Raw genomic sequence first — 18,602 nt, forward strand, 5'->3', positions numbered from 1 at the left:
TTTGTACACGTCAAGATTAGAAAATGCTAATATTAACATTTACTGCTTAATGGTATAATTTCTGTTCAGTGATTACAGAGTATATAAAATTTTTTTAAACAAGGATCTATAAAAGCATGGCAGGTACTATATTTAAAATAAATTAAAAAATTATTTTTACCTTTTTTTAAAAAAAGTGTCATAGGAAAAGTGTTGACATAAATTAGCTTGTAGTCAAAAAGAAATTGATCCTGTTATCAAAATGGTTTTCTACTACAATTTCACGAAGCTGCTTCCTTTACACTGTATTTATCATGATTGCATAATGTTTAACTCGAGCATGATCGAGTTAAAATATAAGGAACACAACTTTATTACATGAATTCTACTGTCTGAATGAGTTGAGAGGAAGGGTTGCAAACACATGCTGGATGATGCTAACACAAAGAGCTAAGCCAACCTGTCATGTGCCTATCAGCCTTCCCATCAACCCTACCCTCAAAAAAAAAAAAAAAAAAAAGAACCACCAAGGAGATATTTACATTCGACAAATTGATGAATCAAAATTTACAAAGGATTTATGAGAGGTTAAGTGATAGCAAACACGAAGGCACATAAAAAAAACAAAACATTTCAATTTCACCTTCTATCACATATTTTCAGGAGCTGCTCAGTATATTATAAATGACTTACAAAGGCTTTGATAGTATTTCTTAGTACATGGTGTAAAGTGTCGCAAGGAAAGAAGATGAATCACGATGTTCCCAGGCATATGACTACTGTTCACCAGCACACAGCTTGGCCATGACTTCACCCAGCATCTGGTTACAAAGGGCAGCATATGGGTTCAAAGCTACCACCATGTGTTGCCAATTCACTGCCCAGATGAGCGGCTGCCTTGAAGTCTTCAAGTGCTGCTTCATTGTCTCCTGCACAAATAGGCTGGGGCATTCATAAGTATTCTAGGGACATTTACAAGTGTTCTGAGAGCTTGGGTAATACAAGACTAGGAAGGGAGTGAAGATGGTGACAATAAAGGAGAAAAAAAAAGAAGAGGAAAGTGGATGATTACAATGATTAATGTCAATCAACTTTGAAGGTCAAAATGCATTTCCCAATAGCTTTCCCTACAAAGCACCCTTCAAGACTTCCAAAAACAAAAACAAAAAAAAAAACCAACTGCTAAACACTCAGTTTGTAACTGAGAACTGTCTCATAAACATGTCCCTTAAACATGCAAACTAATCTGCATTTTATCAATTTCCTACGAAGTGAAGATTTTATTTGTGACATATTTTAAGCTACACGTGAAAAAGTAAGTCAACTGCAAAACAACAAACATATAGATGAAATGATAAATCTAGATAGTTAACAAGAAAACAACATTCATGGTAGATAATTGAAGTCCTTCATTAATGATTTATATTGAATACCTTCCCAAGTTATGTTCATGACATAAAATTAGTACCAAAAGAAAGCTGTGGAAGTAAAAATTGTACCTTCTAGACGTCGTATGATGCCTCTCTGGGTGAAGGCTTGACAAGCAGCTTTGCCCTTTCCCTTACTGAGCACGATGGCCATATTAAGATCATCCAGAGCACCTGCAACATTAACATTATAAATAGCCAAAACAGCTCTTCAAGTTCAATATAAACTGAGAAAGATGCGCAGCCATCACTTTACAATCACTAAAACACCTGCATTCAGTCGTAAAATATCTAAACAAATATATGCATAGACATATCACTGAGACTGCACACAGAGACCTTAGATATTCTAGTGTAACAATTCAGATATTTGAAGATTTTCACTACTCTTTTTAAAGATCATTTAGGATGATTCAAAAGACATCTTACATATTTTTATTACCCTTCTTCAACCTGATTAACATGTTGCTTTTGCGAATAAGTGATTTTTATAGCAGTAATTAAATCAATAACAATACATAATAGCTGTGGAATATCAACCGCCTAAATTTGAAACAGGAAGCAGGACAACCTTGACTGTTGACCAAATTGACCAAGAAGAATCAACACAATCTGATAGAAGCTTGACCCTGCTGACAGCAGTTCAACTATGCAAAGACAAAACTGACCCCCTCTAAACAAAAGTGACCACTGTCAACCACAGCCCACTTAGCATCTTGGATGTTACACATCATGTTGAAAAATCACATAAGAGAGCTTCAAACATGTAAAGAAATTAATACCTAGGGAATCTTGAGGATCTAAAGTCATAAAAGAGTTTAGGTGGTTCTATGTTCTCTGTATTAGATCTGGAGCAGCCTCCTCAGGCACTTGTTCCTGAATGCCTGGATTCTCCTTTTAGTTTTGGCAAGCAGGGTCCGCATGTCACGTCCGTAAAGCAGGATTGGTAGAACTAGGGATTGTACAGACTGTAATTGGTAGTGAACCTGATCTTATGGCTACACCATATCATATCTAGCTTAGCCATCTCTGCTGTTGTTGTTGCGAACCTGATGCAGATATCTGGCATGGAGCTGCCGACTTATAGAGAGTGGTTCCGAAATACTTAAAGCTTACTGCTTAACTCTTCGTGCTGTAAGCCCTTCAGATTAATTTCTGCTTTACCATTACCACTGATCATAACTTTGCTCTTTCCATTCCATATGTGTTCAAACTGTCAGTCTGTTGGCAATGTCTTGCAGTTCTTTGTTAGTATCTGCTAACAGATCTGGAACTGTCTGTTTTTTCCTTTTTTGGGGAGTGCTTTTTTTCAGGACAATAAAATAAAAAGTTTATAACTTTAAAAGTATGTGCTAAGTGAGAAATGGCTGATATCCCGCAGCCTAACTGCACCTAATTCTTGACTCATCTTCCTGTGTCTAAGCATCTGTGCTTCCACCATCCACTTCCTCCAAAACTTGCCCCCATTCTGCTTTTAGTGTTCTTGCTGTTTTGATTAGTTGCTGCATCATGGCAGTTATAGCATTTGGTATTATGGTTTCATATAACCATGGGAAGTCTTGGAATCTATTAGCTGCAGTTACAGGGTCACAAATGTATCTCCCACATATGTCTGACAATGTTTCTGACACATACATGCTAGTAAATATCTCTGATAGATGTCAACATATATGAGGTACAAATAAGATATATATCTCTGACAGATGTCAATATATATGATGGTGTACAACAGTAAAGAGTTGATTGAGTCCTGTTAGTGTAGCAACTCATGTCAAAAATAGTATGAATGCCATCAGCATATATGCAGTCTACAGCTTTGTTGAACCTCTCTTAGCTGATAGTATAGTCACAGATTATAGAAGTCAAAGGCGACATTTCTCTGAGGATGAAGACATGTTTCAGAAGTTTGTTCCAGAAGGTGCACAGATGCTGTGGCCACAAGGATTAAGAACCACACACATGGTCACAGAAACCATGCTGTATAGAGACTTCTATAATCCTAATGTCATAAACAGTATGGTCAAATCAGTGAGTGGTTTCGATGTGAAAAAATGACATAGAACAGTGGTTAATTTGATCAAGTGGTCAAATCATCCTGTTTGAAGTGGTAAATGCTTGAGTTGTCCAGTGATCAGTAGAGACATAGGTTTACTTTTACCATACAACTTCACTGAAATGCATGTCAATAACACTACATATCTAATGTGGGCCAAATTATAATTTATCACATTAGTCTTTATATGAAAGTACAAATCTCTATAAAAGAAAGACTTTCCTTCTTTATTTCTCATACCTTTAATATCATCTTTCAGCCTCAAGGCTTGTGCCCGATTGTTATATGCCGACGCCCAGTGAGGAGCAATAGTGACAGCATGTGAAAAGCAGTCGATGGCTTCATCCAAATTTCCAGACTCAGCTGCTTTTACTCCCTGTAATTCCAGCGTTTTTGCTTTCTTTACGGTTTCGTCGTCTATAGTTTGGGTTTCTGGAACATTTTTAAAAGTCATACTAGTGGGTGATTTTGATTTTTGGTCCATCAACAAGACTTCCTCGCATATCCAAGGCTATCTACAACGATGAAGTTGTAATATTAAGATTTCTTAAGTTATCGGAGAAGATGTCATAAGTAAGACTCTTACACTACATCATAATGTAGTTAACCAAGGTTATAACCCTGCAGTGTCAATGGCGTTCATTGCACTGGCGAATAGGACATACACTACATATCAATTTTCGAAGTCTAACCCAAGGTAAACGAAATCCTGGTCTGTTGTCAAATTAACTAAAAGGTTCACACCATCATTCTGGTCTGGATCTGTTGTTTCCTCATTATCACCAGCTGGAAACCCTGGGTTGAATATCTGAGACAGCACAGCTTTATCGTGCGCTGAAATTGGGTGCCCGTGTTTCACAGGAAACGCCATCTTGATATCAAAAAAAAGTTCAAAGTCGTAATTTAATATATACAAGTTTGAAAAATAATAAAACTAATACTAAGACCTAGCATTTAATGAAATCTACTTGTTTGTTAAAGTACTAGTTATATGACTTCGTAGAGATTGTAAGAACATTCACGACTATCAAGTTACAGCAGAAACATCATGATGGCGGAAGATAGTGAAGTCCTCGACAGTTGGGAAGATCAAGTGGACAGTGGGGTAAAATTTGTGGATCAGAAAGTGATAACTGTATTTATGCCTATTCTATATGTGGCTTTATAGCGATGCATATAAAGGAAAACCACAAAAGGCAATAATATTTACATAATGCGGTCTAAAATTATACCTTGAGTTAAAAAGAAAAAGTGGTTAGTGTTGATTTCGTTTGAGAGGTAGTCATTCAGTACTTTGGGATAAAAACTAAAATAAGAGTGAAACAGTTGGCTTTATGGTAGTATAGACCGAGCATAAAAGTTGAATAGACTTCCTTACCACGAAGAACAAACCAGAACAAAGGCGAGCGGCACAACAAACATCACAAGTAAGAGAAACTAAAACAAGTAAGAGAAACTAAAACTCGACGTAGATCCATGGACGAAACAAAATAACAGAGAGCTCATGACAAAGAAAGAGTTGCTTTTGGTATCGGGCTCTAAGAAAAGCAGAGGGCATGAATTTCTTGATCAATCAATAAAGTGATTGAGTTGACATTCATACTCTCTACCAAGTGATTGGCACAAAATGTCTAGTAGAATGAGCAGGCATGATATTAAATTATCATTAAGATTTCAATTATCATTAAGACACCACTTTAGGATGAGTGATTAGATTAGATGTTGAATCATTTGCATAATTTTTGCCCCTAAGTCTAGAAACATGGCTGCAAACAGATTTTCTTATCAATAATATATTTGTGCTAAAGTCCAAAGTTCCTATCTAAATTTAAAAAAAAGTCTTTTTGTTTTCTTTTTACTCTGTTCACATATATCTGCATACCACTAGAAAGCTTACTGATTCAGTTTTACGTTGGGGATATTTTCACCCTTTGAACACAAGGGAGTAGAGCAGACAGTGACTTTATTGACCCACGATCAAATTGGCATTTGGAAAATTGATCAGTGAAAGCATTTTTAAGATTACGCACACTTTTGAATGAAAATTCTGAATGAGGTGACAGGAATGTTTTATGACCACATGGTGGCTCATGCTAACAGAAAGCTAAGTCTACCTACCATATGTCTACCTATCAGCCCCTCCCCAACCCAGACCCATAACCCTTGGCTTTACCATGTCCATGCATCACTAATATTGCAAACTTGACAGAGTTGTGTCCACTTTGTGACCAGAATTTACATATTTTTAATTGATAATTTTTTAAAGGTCTTGGACGAACGTCTCAAGAAGATATCTATATCACAAGTGAAAGAAACAAAAAGGTAATTTCGTTTTATAAACATAATGCTTAGAAAGTGCATTTCTTCATTTTTTTTTTTTTTCATTTTAGTAATACTCTTTTAGTAAAAATAGTTATACCAATCATACTGAGACATTGTTATCCTTATCTTTAGTGCATATGCTGAGTGTAAGTATAGTAAATAGTAGCATAAATTTATTATTTTTACCATATCAAATTACATGAAATAGGTATAAGTGTTAGATGGTAACCAAAGTGATGTGAAAGATCTGTTATTGCTATTATTGCTTTAATGGGTTGTAGAGTTTTAAGTTTTAAGATGAATGTGAACAGCTTAAAATTCCCATTAAGTTTTAATGTTTAATGTTGTTTCTAGAACTACCTGTTTTTTGAAAATCTCTTCGGTATGTCAGTAGCTCTACTGCTTGCACTGCCATCATGGTGAAGGAAGACACTGGCAGAACTGAATACAAGCCACAAGTTCGGATATTAAAGCGAGAACCAAACACAGCTGCCAATGGCGTGCCTGGCAATAGTACCAGGTGATGAATTAAAAAAAAATTAGTTCACTCCCATTAGTCCTTGCTGTAGTTCATGGGTTACTGGAGAATACAATTTATTTATATTTCTTTTTATTAAACATTTAGTTCAGATGCTAATTTAAAAGTCAAGTGATTGTTTATTTGACATATGTTTGACACAGCTGTATTCATTCATAATTTTACCATTAAGGGCTCTTAAAGCCAACAAGCCCATGAAGACCTTGGAACAACGTGAGGCAGAATATGCAGAAGCACGACTGAGGATCTTTGGACAAGTGGAAGCAGATGGAGAGCAAAACTACAATAACAACAGTATGTTTAGTGAAACAAGTGCCAGCCCAAGCATTGAGAGGTATACATCTTTCAAACATTAGCTGGTGCATTAGCATCAAGAATAGGTTAAAACTTTAGATATCTCTTATATTTGGAGTACTTTATCTTTTTTTTTAAAAAATATCTAAGGCACCAAAATGTTTCAATTCAAGGCATTAAAATTAAAAATGCAGAGATTTTTTTCCAAAACATAAAATCTTTAAAAAAAAGCCCAGGGAAACATAAAACTTAGAGCTAAATCAAATATGTCAATATAGCCTCAAGGCAACCTTAGCGCTGCTAAAGTTATTGATAATGCAAATTTTTATACTTTGTGTCCTAGAGGAAGGGAATGAAATATATTGAGTTTCTTTTTTTTTTAACAGTAGGGTTCTGTGACAGTCTGTTAATTTGGTTTTCTTTTTAAATGCATGTGCAGGCCTGAAAAATTGACCAAAGGGGACTCTCCAAAGCCTGGAGCTAATGTCTTAAGGCAACCACGTGGTCCTGATGGCTCTCGAGGATTTAGCTCAACAAGATAACATTATGGACGTATGAGCAATTTAAGCAACAGAGAGAAAGGAAAGACTGCAGGTGTCTCTCAACACAGTTATGTATCAATGCTTTTGTGAAAAGCTGGCTGTCATGAAGATCAGGATGAAAATCAAAATTTGTTTTTTTGCTTAGTGTATTTTAACTTTTTTCTTTCCCATAATTTTTTAATATTATTATGTAAAGTTTAGATAAATGTTTTCCCTTTTAGAGAACTCTTTAAGGCTGTGTGTCTTAGTACCCAGTTTTGAATGCACTAGGCCACCAGATGTGAATTAGAATTTTTTTTTCAAGTTTATTTTGTAGGTTTCTTGTATGCTTTATTGAAATGTGTTAAAAAAAAAAGTGTTCTTGTTAGCTAGTGTGTAAATAATCATGCCTTTGGTACCTAGTGACCATATCAATCCATCGTATAATTTACACACCAGGCATGATACTACCGTCAGTTGTGACACATCATGTCATCATGAAATAAAAATGGTAGGTAGGGAGATTTAAACTTGTGTTGTATTTATTATTATTAATTACAGCAACCAAAATAACAACTGAAACATCTTGTATCTTCTCTGCTTGAAGGGCCTTGGTATTCAGAGGCACTAAAAACTTGAAAACTGTGAAGGAGAAATAGTCTGGTTTTTTTTTACATGTCAGTAGTAAATTGGTCATAACTGCTGTGTAGATTTCACAGTAGAAAAGATAAATGCAAGTGTCTTGACCAGCAAGCCAGTTAATATGTTAATGTGTTGGTGCTGTGGAGAGATCCAAAGAAGAGAGGACAGGCTACCCATGTTCTGTACCAGTTTGGCTGTGTCTGCTGAAGGGGGAGAGGAGAGTGGAAATTTCCAAGATCACTGTCGTTTACATGTCAGTATGGTTTTGGTCCATAAATGTATGTGTGGTTAGCATCAAAACACTGTGGATTCACCAGAGTGTAGATGCATTCACATCTGTGCACACCCAATGTCCAGTCAGAAACCACGAACAATATATTCATTCTGAAAAATGCAAAACGGTCACAAATATTTAAGAAAAAAAAATATCAAATTTTTATGGAGGTCATAAGGATTTTCTCAGGGGGTGGGAAAAAGAAAATAAGAAACGTTTTTTTTGTTTGTTTTAAGCTTCTGTCTCATAGTTATTTTTTAATATTTCACACTGTGAGAAACCGACTTCTTTGTTTTTGTTTTATGTTTTGGAACGGAAAAGTCATTTTTTTTGGAAATGTTATTTTATTTGTACTATAGAGTAATATTGTTTGTGTTATGCTTTTGAATTCTGTATACTTTGTAGAGTGATCATAATGAACAAGTGTTACTTTGAATTTCTCTGTAGACTGTGTATCATATTTCAAATGTGTTGGGTTTCATCCCAGATACTAGCAGGCTTACAGTGGATACCACCCAAAAGAGCATTTGACAACATTACTTTTAAAACATTTTCATATCCCTTTAAAAAAAAACGATAGTGCCTGATTTCTCACACTTTACTGTCTCTGACTGAACAAATGAATTTTCTTTTCAAGGAACTCTTGTGATGAAGTGTGAAAATTATCATGCTGTGATAAGAGATGCATCAGTTCAAGCCAACTTTGAGCACTTAAAAGCTGGAAGAGCTGTGCCTTGTTTTCTTGTTTGCTTCTCTATGCTGTTGTAAATAGCAAGAAAGGAATGAAAATCTTTAGCAGAAAGATGGAGATAAAAGAGATTTTGTTGATTCATTCAGATTTCATGTTATATTTTTAAGAAGGTAAGAAGCTACTGGTTTTAGATATAAAACTCATTACTCATGTTTACCACTTCACTTCAAACCCCTATCAAGTATGTGAAATGCTGGCTCCTTGACATGCAAAATTAGACAAAATAAGTTACTTTGTAGTTTGAGTCAATTTTAAGTAAGAGATAATGTTCATTGTGTAACAGGAGGAAATTACTATATTTTAAATGGTAGTTTTAGCAAGCCTAAATAAAACAGAGATATTTAAAGGAAAGATCTAGCCATCATTTTATTGTTAGCACATATTTCTGATGGCAATAGTAAAGGATAGAGGTAGCTTTCTATGCATAGATTCAAAGAGGTGAAGTGGGAACTTGCTCCACATTGCCATAATTTGATGCTGTGCAGTGCTGTTAATGAGCAGTCCATTTTAGAGATGGTGTTTGACTGAGAGAATTATATTTCATTAATTGCTAAGAGGGTAGTAATCCAACCTTCTGTGTTATCTTCCCCTAGAAAAGATAATGAGTAAATAGTTTCTGGTTTATTTTACTTGTAGAGGTTTAACTGGTGAAGCAGTATTGTTGTATAGTACCTCTTTTTTCTTTTATGAAGTTTTGCTTAAAAATCAACTGGATGTGTACAAGCATAACAAGAAGAATATTTTTATTTGCCATGTTTCATTGCAGCCCATAACTGACAATCACATAAGACAGCTGATAGCTGAGTGGTTAGAGCACTGGTGTCTAAACCAAGATGGGTGCCAGCTCAATATCCATGTGGCACAGCAAACTTCCCCCTGTCAACCCAACTGTTGGGAACAGGTACCTAAATAGAGGGTTGGGAAGGTAAGGCAGTAAGGGAGAGAAGACGGGCATCAAACTCACAAAAATGCTGGCCTAGAGAAAAGTGTGATGTCTAACACTTCCAATGACCTAACGAAAGGTTAGGGGACAATCTTTACAATTTTTTTTTTTTATAAAGACAGTGAGCATCACTTTCAACATGACTTAACCTGTAGGGATGATTGACAGATGAAGCTTTAGATCTGTAGAGTACTACAGATTATCATTGCTCTTCCTTAGTGATGTGTCTGAGAACAATGCTACCAACAATGCTTCAGGCATGAGAAAATGTACTTTCAAAGAACATACTGAAATTCAGTGGGACTTGGATTTCTTCTGTATATTTGTATTGAGGAGGTGCATGTAACATCTGTGTAGCTTTTTTTGTTTGTTCTGCTGTTTGGTGACCTTTAATGGCAAGCTGTATGTAGTTATGATGTAATATGCTAATGTAGTATACTAACTTTTAAATGTATTGCCTGTAGCATCTGTTCTAGTTTGCAAAAAATCCTCTAGGGGTTAGCATGCATTCTGAATTCACCTCCACAGTAGACAGAGTAGCCAAATAAATATTTTAAGGAAACATTAAATGTGATCAGTAGCTGATTAAGATAAATTCATTTTCATATAGCAGGGATTATACAACATTTGCAGGGATAGAAAGTGAAAGTAAAACAATAAAAGCGTTGGTGAAATGAAAACATCAGGCATATGTGTTTCAATTATTTCAGAAAATAATAAACCATGAAATGTTACAGATTTTCTTGTGATTGGTTGTAAAATTCTTGATTTTCTTGCACAGATGATGGAGCAAATTGATGACAAATTTTCATGTGAAAAAAAAAAAGAAAAAGGACTTGCTTCTGTAGAATTGTACAGTTGTACAGAATGTTTGTCAAGAAAAAAACATTGTTTTATGTCTCATATTTTATATAAGTATATGATCATAATTAAATAAATGATTTTAATACCCCAATTCATTTTGATTCTGTCTCTCCTTCATGTCTGCACATCGACCCTCAGGTAGGCATCCTCCAATATTTGTGTTGTTTCTGTGACTAAAAAGTCACTACAACCCGTCTATGATTGCAATTCCTTTTGAAGGAAAATTGTGAAATGTTTTCCCAATATGTTTGTACAAGCTTGTACAAATTGTAATATGGTACTTCTTGCACATATGCAGTCTTATTTTTTATGTAGCTTTTTGTTATACCTTTGTCTTGCAGCCTCTATATTCTTGTGTTTGTTCACATGTGTGAGTTTGTGCACACACACACACACATATGCCTGTCAAGCATACCTGTGCGTTTGTTCAAAATCTTGTTTACTTGTACACCCTTGTATTCATGCTCAAAAACTGATTCCTGATGTTTTTCTAGTCTTCTAGTGAATGCTAGTTTGGGATCATAGCTTTTTGAAGACCTTTTTCTTGCTCTTGTTTATTTAACTGTTCTCTTCATTTAGATAAAATTGTGTGCTTATCCAAAAGTCATTTCTTGATAATGCGAGATTGTATTTCATTTAGCATGTAATATCTGATGTGTAGTTGACCATTCGCTTACATCCCTATTTGAAAAGAAATTGCCTTCTTACGTCTTAATGTCGGGAAAAATTAGCTGAGATTGAAAACAAAATATCAGATTATGATTTTAAATACTTATTTATGTTTTTATTGATTACTTAGGTCACTAAGGTTGGTTATAATGGCCAGTTAAATACTCTGCAAAAATTAGTGATGAATTGCATAAAGCTAAGATTTACATTATGAGTATTATGACATGTTGTACTTGTTTTTTCAGCTGTTTCTTATCACTAAATATTGAGAAGCTTGATCTGGTAATCTCATTGGTAGATGCTAGATGCCTTATTGAGAATTACAGCTGCAACCTTTTTACATCATAAGGTGTTCCTTACTCTGAAATATTTACTTAGCTGAAGATAAACTTCCAGCATTGCATTGTCCAAGGGTTGTAATATTTGGATCTAAAGTAAGGTTCAGAAGGCCAGTTGTTGTGTGGGCATACTTTGGAAGAGGTGATCATTGCTTAAAAATGCTGTGTAAGTTTTCTGATGCAAATTTTGTTATGTACAGATACACATAGCATACTTAATACACATTCAAACTTTTAAAACCAACTTTAATATTTTATCTACAGTTGGAGCAGCATTTATCAAGCTAGGAAAATGTATACCCAGGGACTTACTTTCAGAGATTTTTCCATCTGCTGCTTGAGGCAGGAGTGCTTTATTGTGAAGTTTGTCTGGGATGGTGCATTTTGTCTTCATTTGTTCTTGAATTTGTTTTGTTTCTTTTGTATTTATACAGTTTGAATACTAGACCCTTCTACTATATAATCTTCTCACCATTGTGTTTTCCTTCTCATATGAACATTTAATAGCTGTGTAAGCTTCAAGGGTGTTTATAATCTTTCCCAGCTTTACCAGGTTTATCTTTGACAGCATGGCTAGGACGAGCAAGTATTTTTGAGCTGAAAAAAATGACCACCAAATGAATAACTACCATCTGTGCCTCCAGTATTTTTTTTTTATGGGGGGGCCTTTTCATCAAACTAGGTCCAACCATGCCAGTCAAAGCGAACTTGGTCAAGCTGTGAGAGATTGTTTACTTAGTGTACAGAGCATGTACATGTAAGATGTATTTACTATGGGATTGTTCTGCTTTATTAAAAAGTGACTTTAATGATGCATGTATAAGTGTCATCATATTTCATAGGGGTTTTTTTTTTCATATGCTGTTCAGTATCTTGTGTTTCGTTTTTATAGATATTTGAGAGGGAAAATGAGACATAGCTGAATGAAAATAAATTTAATGGAATGATAGCATTTTACAGTTTGAAGTACTGTATGTTTGTATTTGTGGCTTTATAAGTGTATAAATAAAACTAAAATCTTGCTGACCTAATGAGAGAGTGAGAGTGCATGAATATGAGTCCATGTGCTCAGAGGGTGTGTGTGTGTGGTTGGATAACAAAAATGTGTACAGTCTGAGATGAATATTTGGTGACAGCAATAACACTGATACTTACTGATTATAATGTGGTACTGGAATGTGAATAAAAGGCTATTGAAATCACAAATTGACTTTTATTAACTGGGTTGTGTGCAAAATAAATTAGCTGCTTTTATTCACAGCTTACCAAGAATTTGAGTTGCCGTTAATATGAGATTAATTCTGCTTTAGCAGATGTGCAGCATACAAATCAGATGTAACGTACAATTCACGTAAATAAGATAACATGATCATATTTAGCTACATAGTGTCTGCTAAGATGCATGGTTACAAAGGAAAAAAATATGTACACAGAATGAGCCAACTATAATTTATAAATATATTTTGCATTATAGAATCTGACGGTTGGAAACATTTTAGTTTCAGCGCAAACAATTCAGAATCATAAACCCGATCACGAGCTGTACTAACTACATCTGAGTTTCCTAATACTACTGTAGTTTAAAACAAAAATAATTATACGGTGATTGCCACTCTGCACTCTAATAGCTAAAGCTTCAAACTTGACAAGCTGAAGATAACGAGCCTGTCCCCATTTTTATGATTCTAGAATTGTAGGCTAGCTTTAACTCTGGTCATTTCGTCCGGCGCGTAGTTCGACAAAACTTAACAATACTTTGACGTTGTTCATGCTTAATGGAAATAATAGATAATAACCAATGTAAGAAAAATTGCTTGAGTTTTCTGTGTCAAAAACACTGAAGCCTTCAGAAAAGCATTCATGACGTCGACTGGTGACCAGACCATCGAAGAAGACTATCAAACCCTCAGTAATCAGCAGGTTAGTAAAGAAAGAAATCAAAATAAATAAAATAGGAAGAAAAAGTCTCATGATACTTGAGTGCGTGGTATCACACTGCATTTTATGAAAAACTACGCTAAAGATCAAGAGACGTCATTCTTTGCTTAATTTTATATATCATAACTCGGAAACAGGTGCGATTTGTGAAATTTACTTGAGTGTTACTTTAAACAAAGAAATGAAAAAAAAAAGAAAAGAAAAAGAAAAGCAAACGATAGGAAAAAGTAACTCAGATCGAAATGTGCCATAATTTTTGTTGTTTTCAATGAAACATAAATGCAGATCTTGTTTTGTGGACAGAGACTAAAAGCAGCCATGCATTATACAACATTGAAGATATGCCAGGCAACTGAAAAAAAGTATGATCTTCACGTAACTCCACAGGCTGTTGCGGCAATAGCAGAGACTTTGTGGAGGCAAGCAGAATCGTTTGCAGTTGATCTGGAGTCGTTTGCAAGGTAGGTAAAGTTTACTAGATGTTTATGCTGCTGATCGAGTGAAGTCTGGCAGCATTTTCATTCACAGCCGTGAATTTGAATTACTTTTATGTCATTGTACTTGAAAAAAAAATTCTAGATATGATACTTTTTTTATAACTTACAGATAAGATTAACTGGCTTAATACAAATCTTTACTATGTTGCATAGTATGTGTAACTATTATTGAAAAAATTCAAGTCCATCAAGTCAGTGTTATGAGATACACAAAGTTTCAATTTCAAGATTTTATTTTAGGAATTACGCCATATGTTTCCAGAATCTAGTGAAGACTTTTACCAAATTTTTGACAAGTAAGCTTTGTGGTTTTCCTTGATAGTTTGCTGACACACACACATACATAAATATGAATTTTACTCTTAACTTCATGGCTGGTTCTTACAGGGAAAATAGGTTCTGAAACAGTGTGTGCTGTCTAGCTGCAGTCAGGTTCTGACTTTAGAAATTACTATACATTATATAGGTCTACATCTTGGGCTTGGTTCCATAGCCACTGGCATGATATTCTTGGAGCTGTAGCTATAGATCAGAGTTTAAGCAAACTTGAGCTCTGGCAGACACCTACAGTCTATAGCTGTTGCAGCTAAACATGCCTTTTGTCTGCCTCAAAGTAAAAGCTAGGCTGCTTACCTTGAAAATAGAATTCAGAATGCTTTTTTGCAAAATAAGTCAGTGGACTCAGACTAATAATCAGATCAAGCACACAGGAGCCTAGAATCAGTTAATAAGTAGTGCACCTTTAAAAATAGCACATTGATATTTCAACCCTAAACTGATGTCTTGCTAGAGCTGAAGATGTCTAACCATTTGAAAAAGAAATGGTATGAGTCATAAAGACTAGGATATATATAATATTTTATTCTATATATTTTGCTTAAAGTTTTGAACATTAAAAAAACTTGTTTTGTTTCCCATATATGACAATAACTTTGAGATTTTTCTGGTAAGACCATCATTTATTTTAGTGTATATACACCTCAAAATAGGAATAATATTACATTAAATATGATTATTTGTTGAGCAGTAACAGGAAGGTCATTTTCTTACAATTTACAGACATGCACGGCGATCAGTAATATCTCCAGATGACATTAAGCTGTTGCTTCGCAGAAATCCACAATTGGTGGGTATAAATATACAATATATTCGTGGTTCTGAGCACTAGACATCTTCATCATCAGTATCATCATTTAGTCAAGCAACTGGCAGGCCAGCTTTCTTGTGATCTGCTAGTGTCAGTCAAACAGGCAACTCTTATTTTTTAGCTTTATCACACACTCATTGAACCCTGTTACCTTTTCCAGCTCAATGAGGAATGCTCTCTTTTATTATTATCTCAGCAGTATTCAATTTGGGGCATAAAGTTCTTCTCTAAAGAAACTATTCTTCCAAATCTTTCCACCTTCAAAAACAAAAAAAACTCTTGTTCTTTTAGGTTACATAATTCGAAACCATTGTTAATATGTTATTTGTTGTGCAATTCAGCTATTATTACATTTATAGTTAAAGTAATTATATATTACGTTGCCTAATTTCAGCTGAAGCATATTCAAGATGTTCATGCAGAACAGACTAGTGGACGAGAAGAGACTAAAAGGGGAAGAAAACCCAAAAAGGCCACCACAGATAAAAGTGAAGTGAAAACCAGAGATGGAGATTGATCTGTAATGTTTCACATGTATATCATATGTAGGTGTAAAATTCATATGGTTCCAAGGTATTTCTTTTCTGTCAGTTCACAAACAAGTGCACACACAAACGCTTTCGTGAGGGAATGTATACAGTTGTATAAAACAGCTCAGTGAAGCTAGGAAGACAGGTGGGAGCAAGAGTATATAGATTTGTTCCCCCGTTATTAAGGAAATGTACCATACTGAACAGCTTGTGGCTTGTAAAAGTTATGGAAAGTCCACAATAAATGCTTTGAAGTATTTTGTGAGTTGTTCTTTTGTTCAAATACCCTTGTCAACAAATGCAGACAAGCGATTTTACTTAGGGGCGTCCAGTAAGGAAAACCAGTAAGCAAATCCCTAAAACAGACCACATTCTTCTCACATTTGTAAACATCACATCGTTACACCTTAAGCAGTATTACCATCTACAAACTGACACACAGTCCTGAATTCTACTCCAATTCCACTAAATTTTGTTAACAGTGTCATTAAAGTCTTATGAATAATTAGTGTAGCAAAGTGTCATTGAAAAGACATATTTCCTTTGAAATAAATTAGTATTTGAAAAGTGTGATGTGCTTATAGTAAAACTTGCTGTGGCACTTAACCTGATGGCATATAACATATTTGTGGTGGGTGATTGTAAAAATGTTAGAAATGAAATTAGAATAAATCTCGTGAGCTTTTAGTACTTGAAACTGCTTCGTCGTCACACTTATCACACTCCTACTGCTGTTCTCCTTCCCCTTCTCGCCCCGCCACCTTAAAACTAAACAACCCAGGTCACACTGGGTTGGGTGGCCGTAGTCATGTGCGACGTTGAGACTTCCACGTCGTCAGCAAATACGAATCAACACTGCTGAGCGGGAAATTCCGAAGAGTAAAAATAGCAACACTCTTGGGCTTGTTGAGTATAAGAACACATACCTGTCGGATGTACCGTGACAACGCCGAATTCGGAGAAATTTTGTCACAGAGACCACGCAAACCATCTCTCACCACCGGCTGAAGAGGTAAGACGAAGCTTCATTTTGTTATTTTGTGTCTTGGGTCTCATTAAGTTATTTGAGTGCAGGGTTGACCCAGTTAGCGACCACCTATATAGAAGGTATAAACTTGAAAAGATAAAGAAGAGATACATCATAAAGGATCAAACACCGGACCACCATTTCCACGAGAAGAAAATCCTTCAGGGCGTCATTCATTTAATCATACATTCATCTCTTAAACTGGTACGAACGGCTATACTGGTCCGCTGGTACCACGAACTTGTTCTATCAGTGCGTTCTCTTTGTATCCGAGTACTCATCTCAGAACTATCGAAGGACTCGTACGGTCTGTAAATTTGATAGCAAAATCTAATGCTACTCCAGATCATCATCAGGCTGGTGTACATTTACATAAACTTAAGATAAAATCTGCTCTTTTTTTCTGTAGTAACTGATTTGTTTTCATGTTAAATCGCAAGCTGCATTCATATTTTATTTATTTGGATTGGTCATTAAGTTTCTCAAGAGGTTCTTTCTAAGGTGTGTATGTTCACATGGACACAAATGCATTTATGTACTGGGTTATTATGAGATTTGTTTGGTTCATATTACATGCACAGTGCGAAGCATGCGTAACCCGTTCTCTTGCAAGGGGAAAAAAGGAAATGGACTGAATTTATACAAGGGAAGTAATTTACACGCAGTTCATTAGAGCAATTGATCGTACTTGCGTCCCTTGCTTTAGCCCTGTCGCCAAGGGGAAGGATTGAAGAGCTGATGTCAGTCAAAATAAAACGTGAGATGATAAAATGTTACGAGATACTGTATTTTTTAAAGCTATTTTTAGCTAGCAAAATACTACTCAGTTAATTACATCCCTGGCAATATAATAACTAATTTGTCAGGGGTAGAAAGGTAAGGGATGGCTCAGGGCGATAACATTAAGTCATTTCGCCTGCTCAAAACCCTCACAAGGGAGTTAGCTGTAAAACTCAGCTGTCATCGAAGACAGCGCTGGCAATCTCCTTATGGAAGAGAAGGCTGTACTAGAAAGATGGACAAAGTACTGCTCTGACGAAGTCTTAAATGCTAAGTCAGGTGCAACACTTGTTTTTCAAAAAAGAGTATAATGAATATTTGTACGCATTGACCTTCCATTGATGAGGAAACTCTTGTTTACAATTAAAAAAAGCATTACACACATATCTTTCTCGATAAAAACAGATACCCTAAATAATTATGTGTACAACAAATGACAAACGGCCCTATGTCTGTTCAGATTCAAACATGAAAACACACACAAACACTTCTGTCCATCCAATCAGTCGCCGATACATTGACTGGGTTTTGGCGATTTTTTTTTAAATATAGAGGCCTTTTTTTAAAACAAAATACAAAGATTGCTAATTAATTACTGTCAAGTTTCTCTTACGTTGAATGCAGGTCATTACAGATTGCTGACATCACTGCACTTCATGACAATAATGTCGTTCACTGAGGAAAACCGCAAGGACTTGGAGGAAAAGGGTTACACGGTCGTGAAGAACGTGCTCAGTGAGGAGAATGTCAGACCTACAATCAACCAGTACAAGGAGTGGCTTGCGGACAACTTTCCATCTTCTAACTTTTCCTCATGTAGCCCACTCTCTAGTACAACGGTATCAGGTTGGTCACCTGGAAACCTTCCTGGCGAGTTCGTCTACGAGCACGTGACATCTTTGCGCAGATTTGGGAGACCAAGCGCCTGTTGTCCAGTTGTGGATGCCGTGGTGATAGGTACGGATTGTTTTTTTTTCCATACATGTACTAATTGAGAAAAAAACTGTCAGCCCTTGTGCTCAACACTAATCTGTTTGAATAAAGAAAATATCCGCTTTCAGAAAAAAA

General features: G+C 35.5%; 3 protein-coding genes across 4 annotated transcripts; 2 read left to right on the forward strand and 1 right to left on the reverse strand.

Annotated features, from left to right (window-relative positions):
• Positions 1–475: 475 nt before the first annotated feature.
• LOC112557495 (tetratricopeptide repeat protein 36-like) lies at positions 476–4,340 on the reverse strand. Its single transcript, XM_025227391.1, is given in 5 exon segments — positions 476–843; positions 845–908; positions 1,479–1,580; positions 3,700–3,891; positions 4,204–4,340. Coding segments are annotated over 5 exon segments (573 nt in total). The 5' UTR covers positions 4,331–4,340; the 3' UTR covers positions 476–755.
• Positions 4,341–4,499: 159 nt separating this feature from the next.
• Positions 4,500–12,188, forward strand: LOC112557138 (SUZ domain-containing protein 1-like). 2 transcript variants are annotated; one of them, XM_025226793.1, is made up of 5 exons: positions 4,500–4,564; positions 5,726–5,781; positions 6,173–6,301; positions 6,492–6,653; positions 7,053–12,188. In XM_025226793.1, exons 1-5 carry the CDS (start codon positions 4,508–4,510, stop codon positions 7,153–7,155), a joined length of 507 nt encoding a protein of 168 aa, XP_025082578.1. In that variant the 5' UTR covers positions 4,500–4,507; the 3' UTR covers positions 7,156–12,188. The 2 variants fall into 2 exon arrangements, with proteins under 2 accessions (XP_025082578.1, XP_025082579.1); XM_025226794.1 differs by having other exon boundaries at positions 6,176–6,301.
• A 1,129-nt stretch (positions 12,189–13,317) lies between these two features.
• Positions 13,318–15,984, forward strand: LOC112557085 (centromere protein S-like). Its single transcript, XM_025226714.1, has 4 exons — positions 13,318–13,535; positions 13,857–14,014; positions 15,110–15,176; positions 15,592–15,984. The coding sequence occupies exons 1-4, from the start codon at positions 13,476–13,478 to the stop codon at positions 15,712–15,714; spliced, it is 408 nt and encodes a 135-aa protein (XP_025082499.1). The 5' UTR covers positions 13,318–13,475; the 3' UTR covers positions 15,715–15,984.
• Positions 15,985–18,602: the final 2,618 nt, after the last annotated feature.

The sequence above is a fragment of the Pomacea canaliculata genome, linkage group LG2 (assembly GCF_003073045.1).
Source record: "Pomacea canaliculata isolate SZHN2017 linkage group LG2, ASM307304v1, whole genome shotgun sequence".
NCBI lineage: Eukaryota > Metazoa > Mollusca > Gastropoda > Architaenioglossa > Ampullariidae > Pomacea > Pomacea canaliculata.

Excerpts from the sequence above, each read along its gene's own strand:
- LOC112557085 (XM_025226714.1), top strand. The coding sequence starts at position 13,476 with ATGACGTCGACTGGTGACCAGACCATCGAAGAAGACTATCAAACCCTC. Across the intron at positions 14,015-15,109 it reads GATCTGGAGTCGTTTGCAAG|ACATGCACGGCGATCAGTAA; the intron begins GTAGGTAAAGTT and ends TACAATTTACAG. Across the intron at positions 15,177-15,591 it reads TTCGCAGAAATCCACAATTG|CTGAAGCATATTCAAGATGT; the intron begins GTGGGTATAAAT and ends GCCTAATTTCAG.
- LOC112557138 (XM_025226793.1), top strand. The coding sequence starts at position 4,508 with ATGATGGCGGAAGATAGTGAAGTCCTCGACAGTTGGGAAGATCAAGTG. Across the intron at positions 6,302-6,491 it reads GTGCCTGGCAATAGTACCAG|GGCTCTTAAAGCCAACAAGC; the intron begins GTGATGAATTAA and ends TTTACCATTAAG. Across the intron at positions 6,654-7,052 it reads GCCAGCCCAAGCATTGAGAG|GCCTGAAAAATTGACCAAAG; the intron begins GTATACATCTTT and ends ATGCATGTGCAG.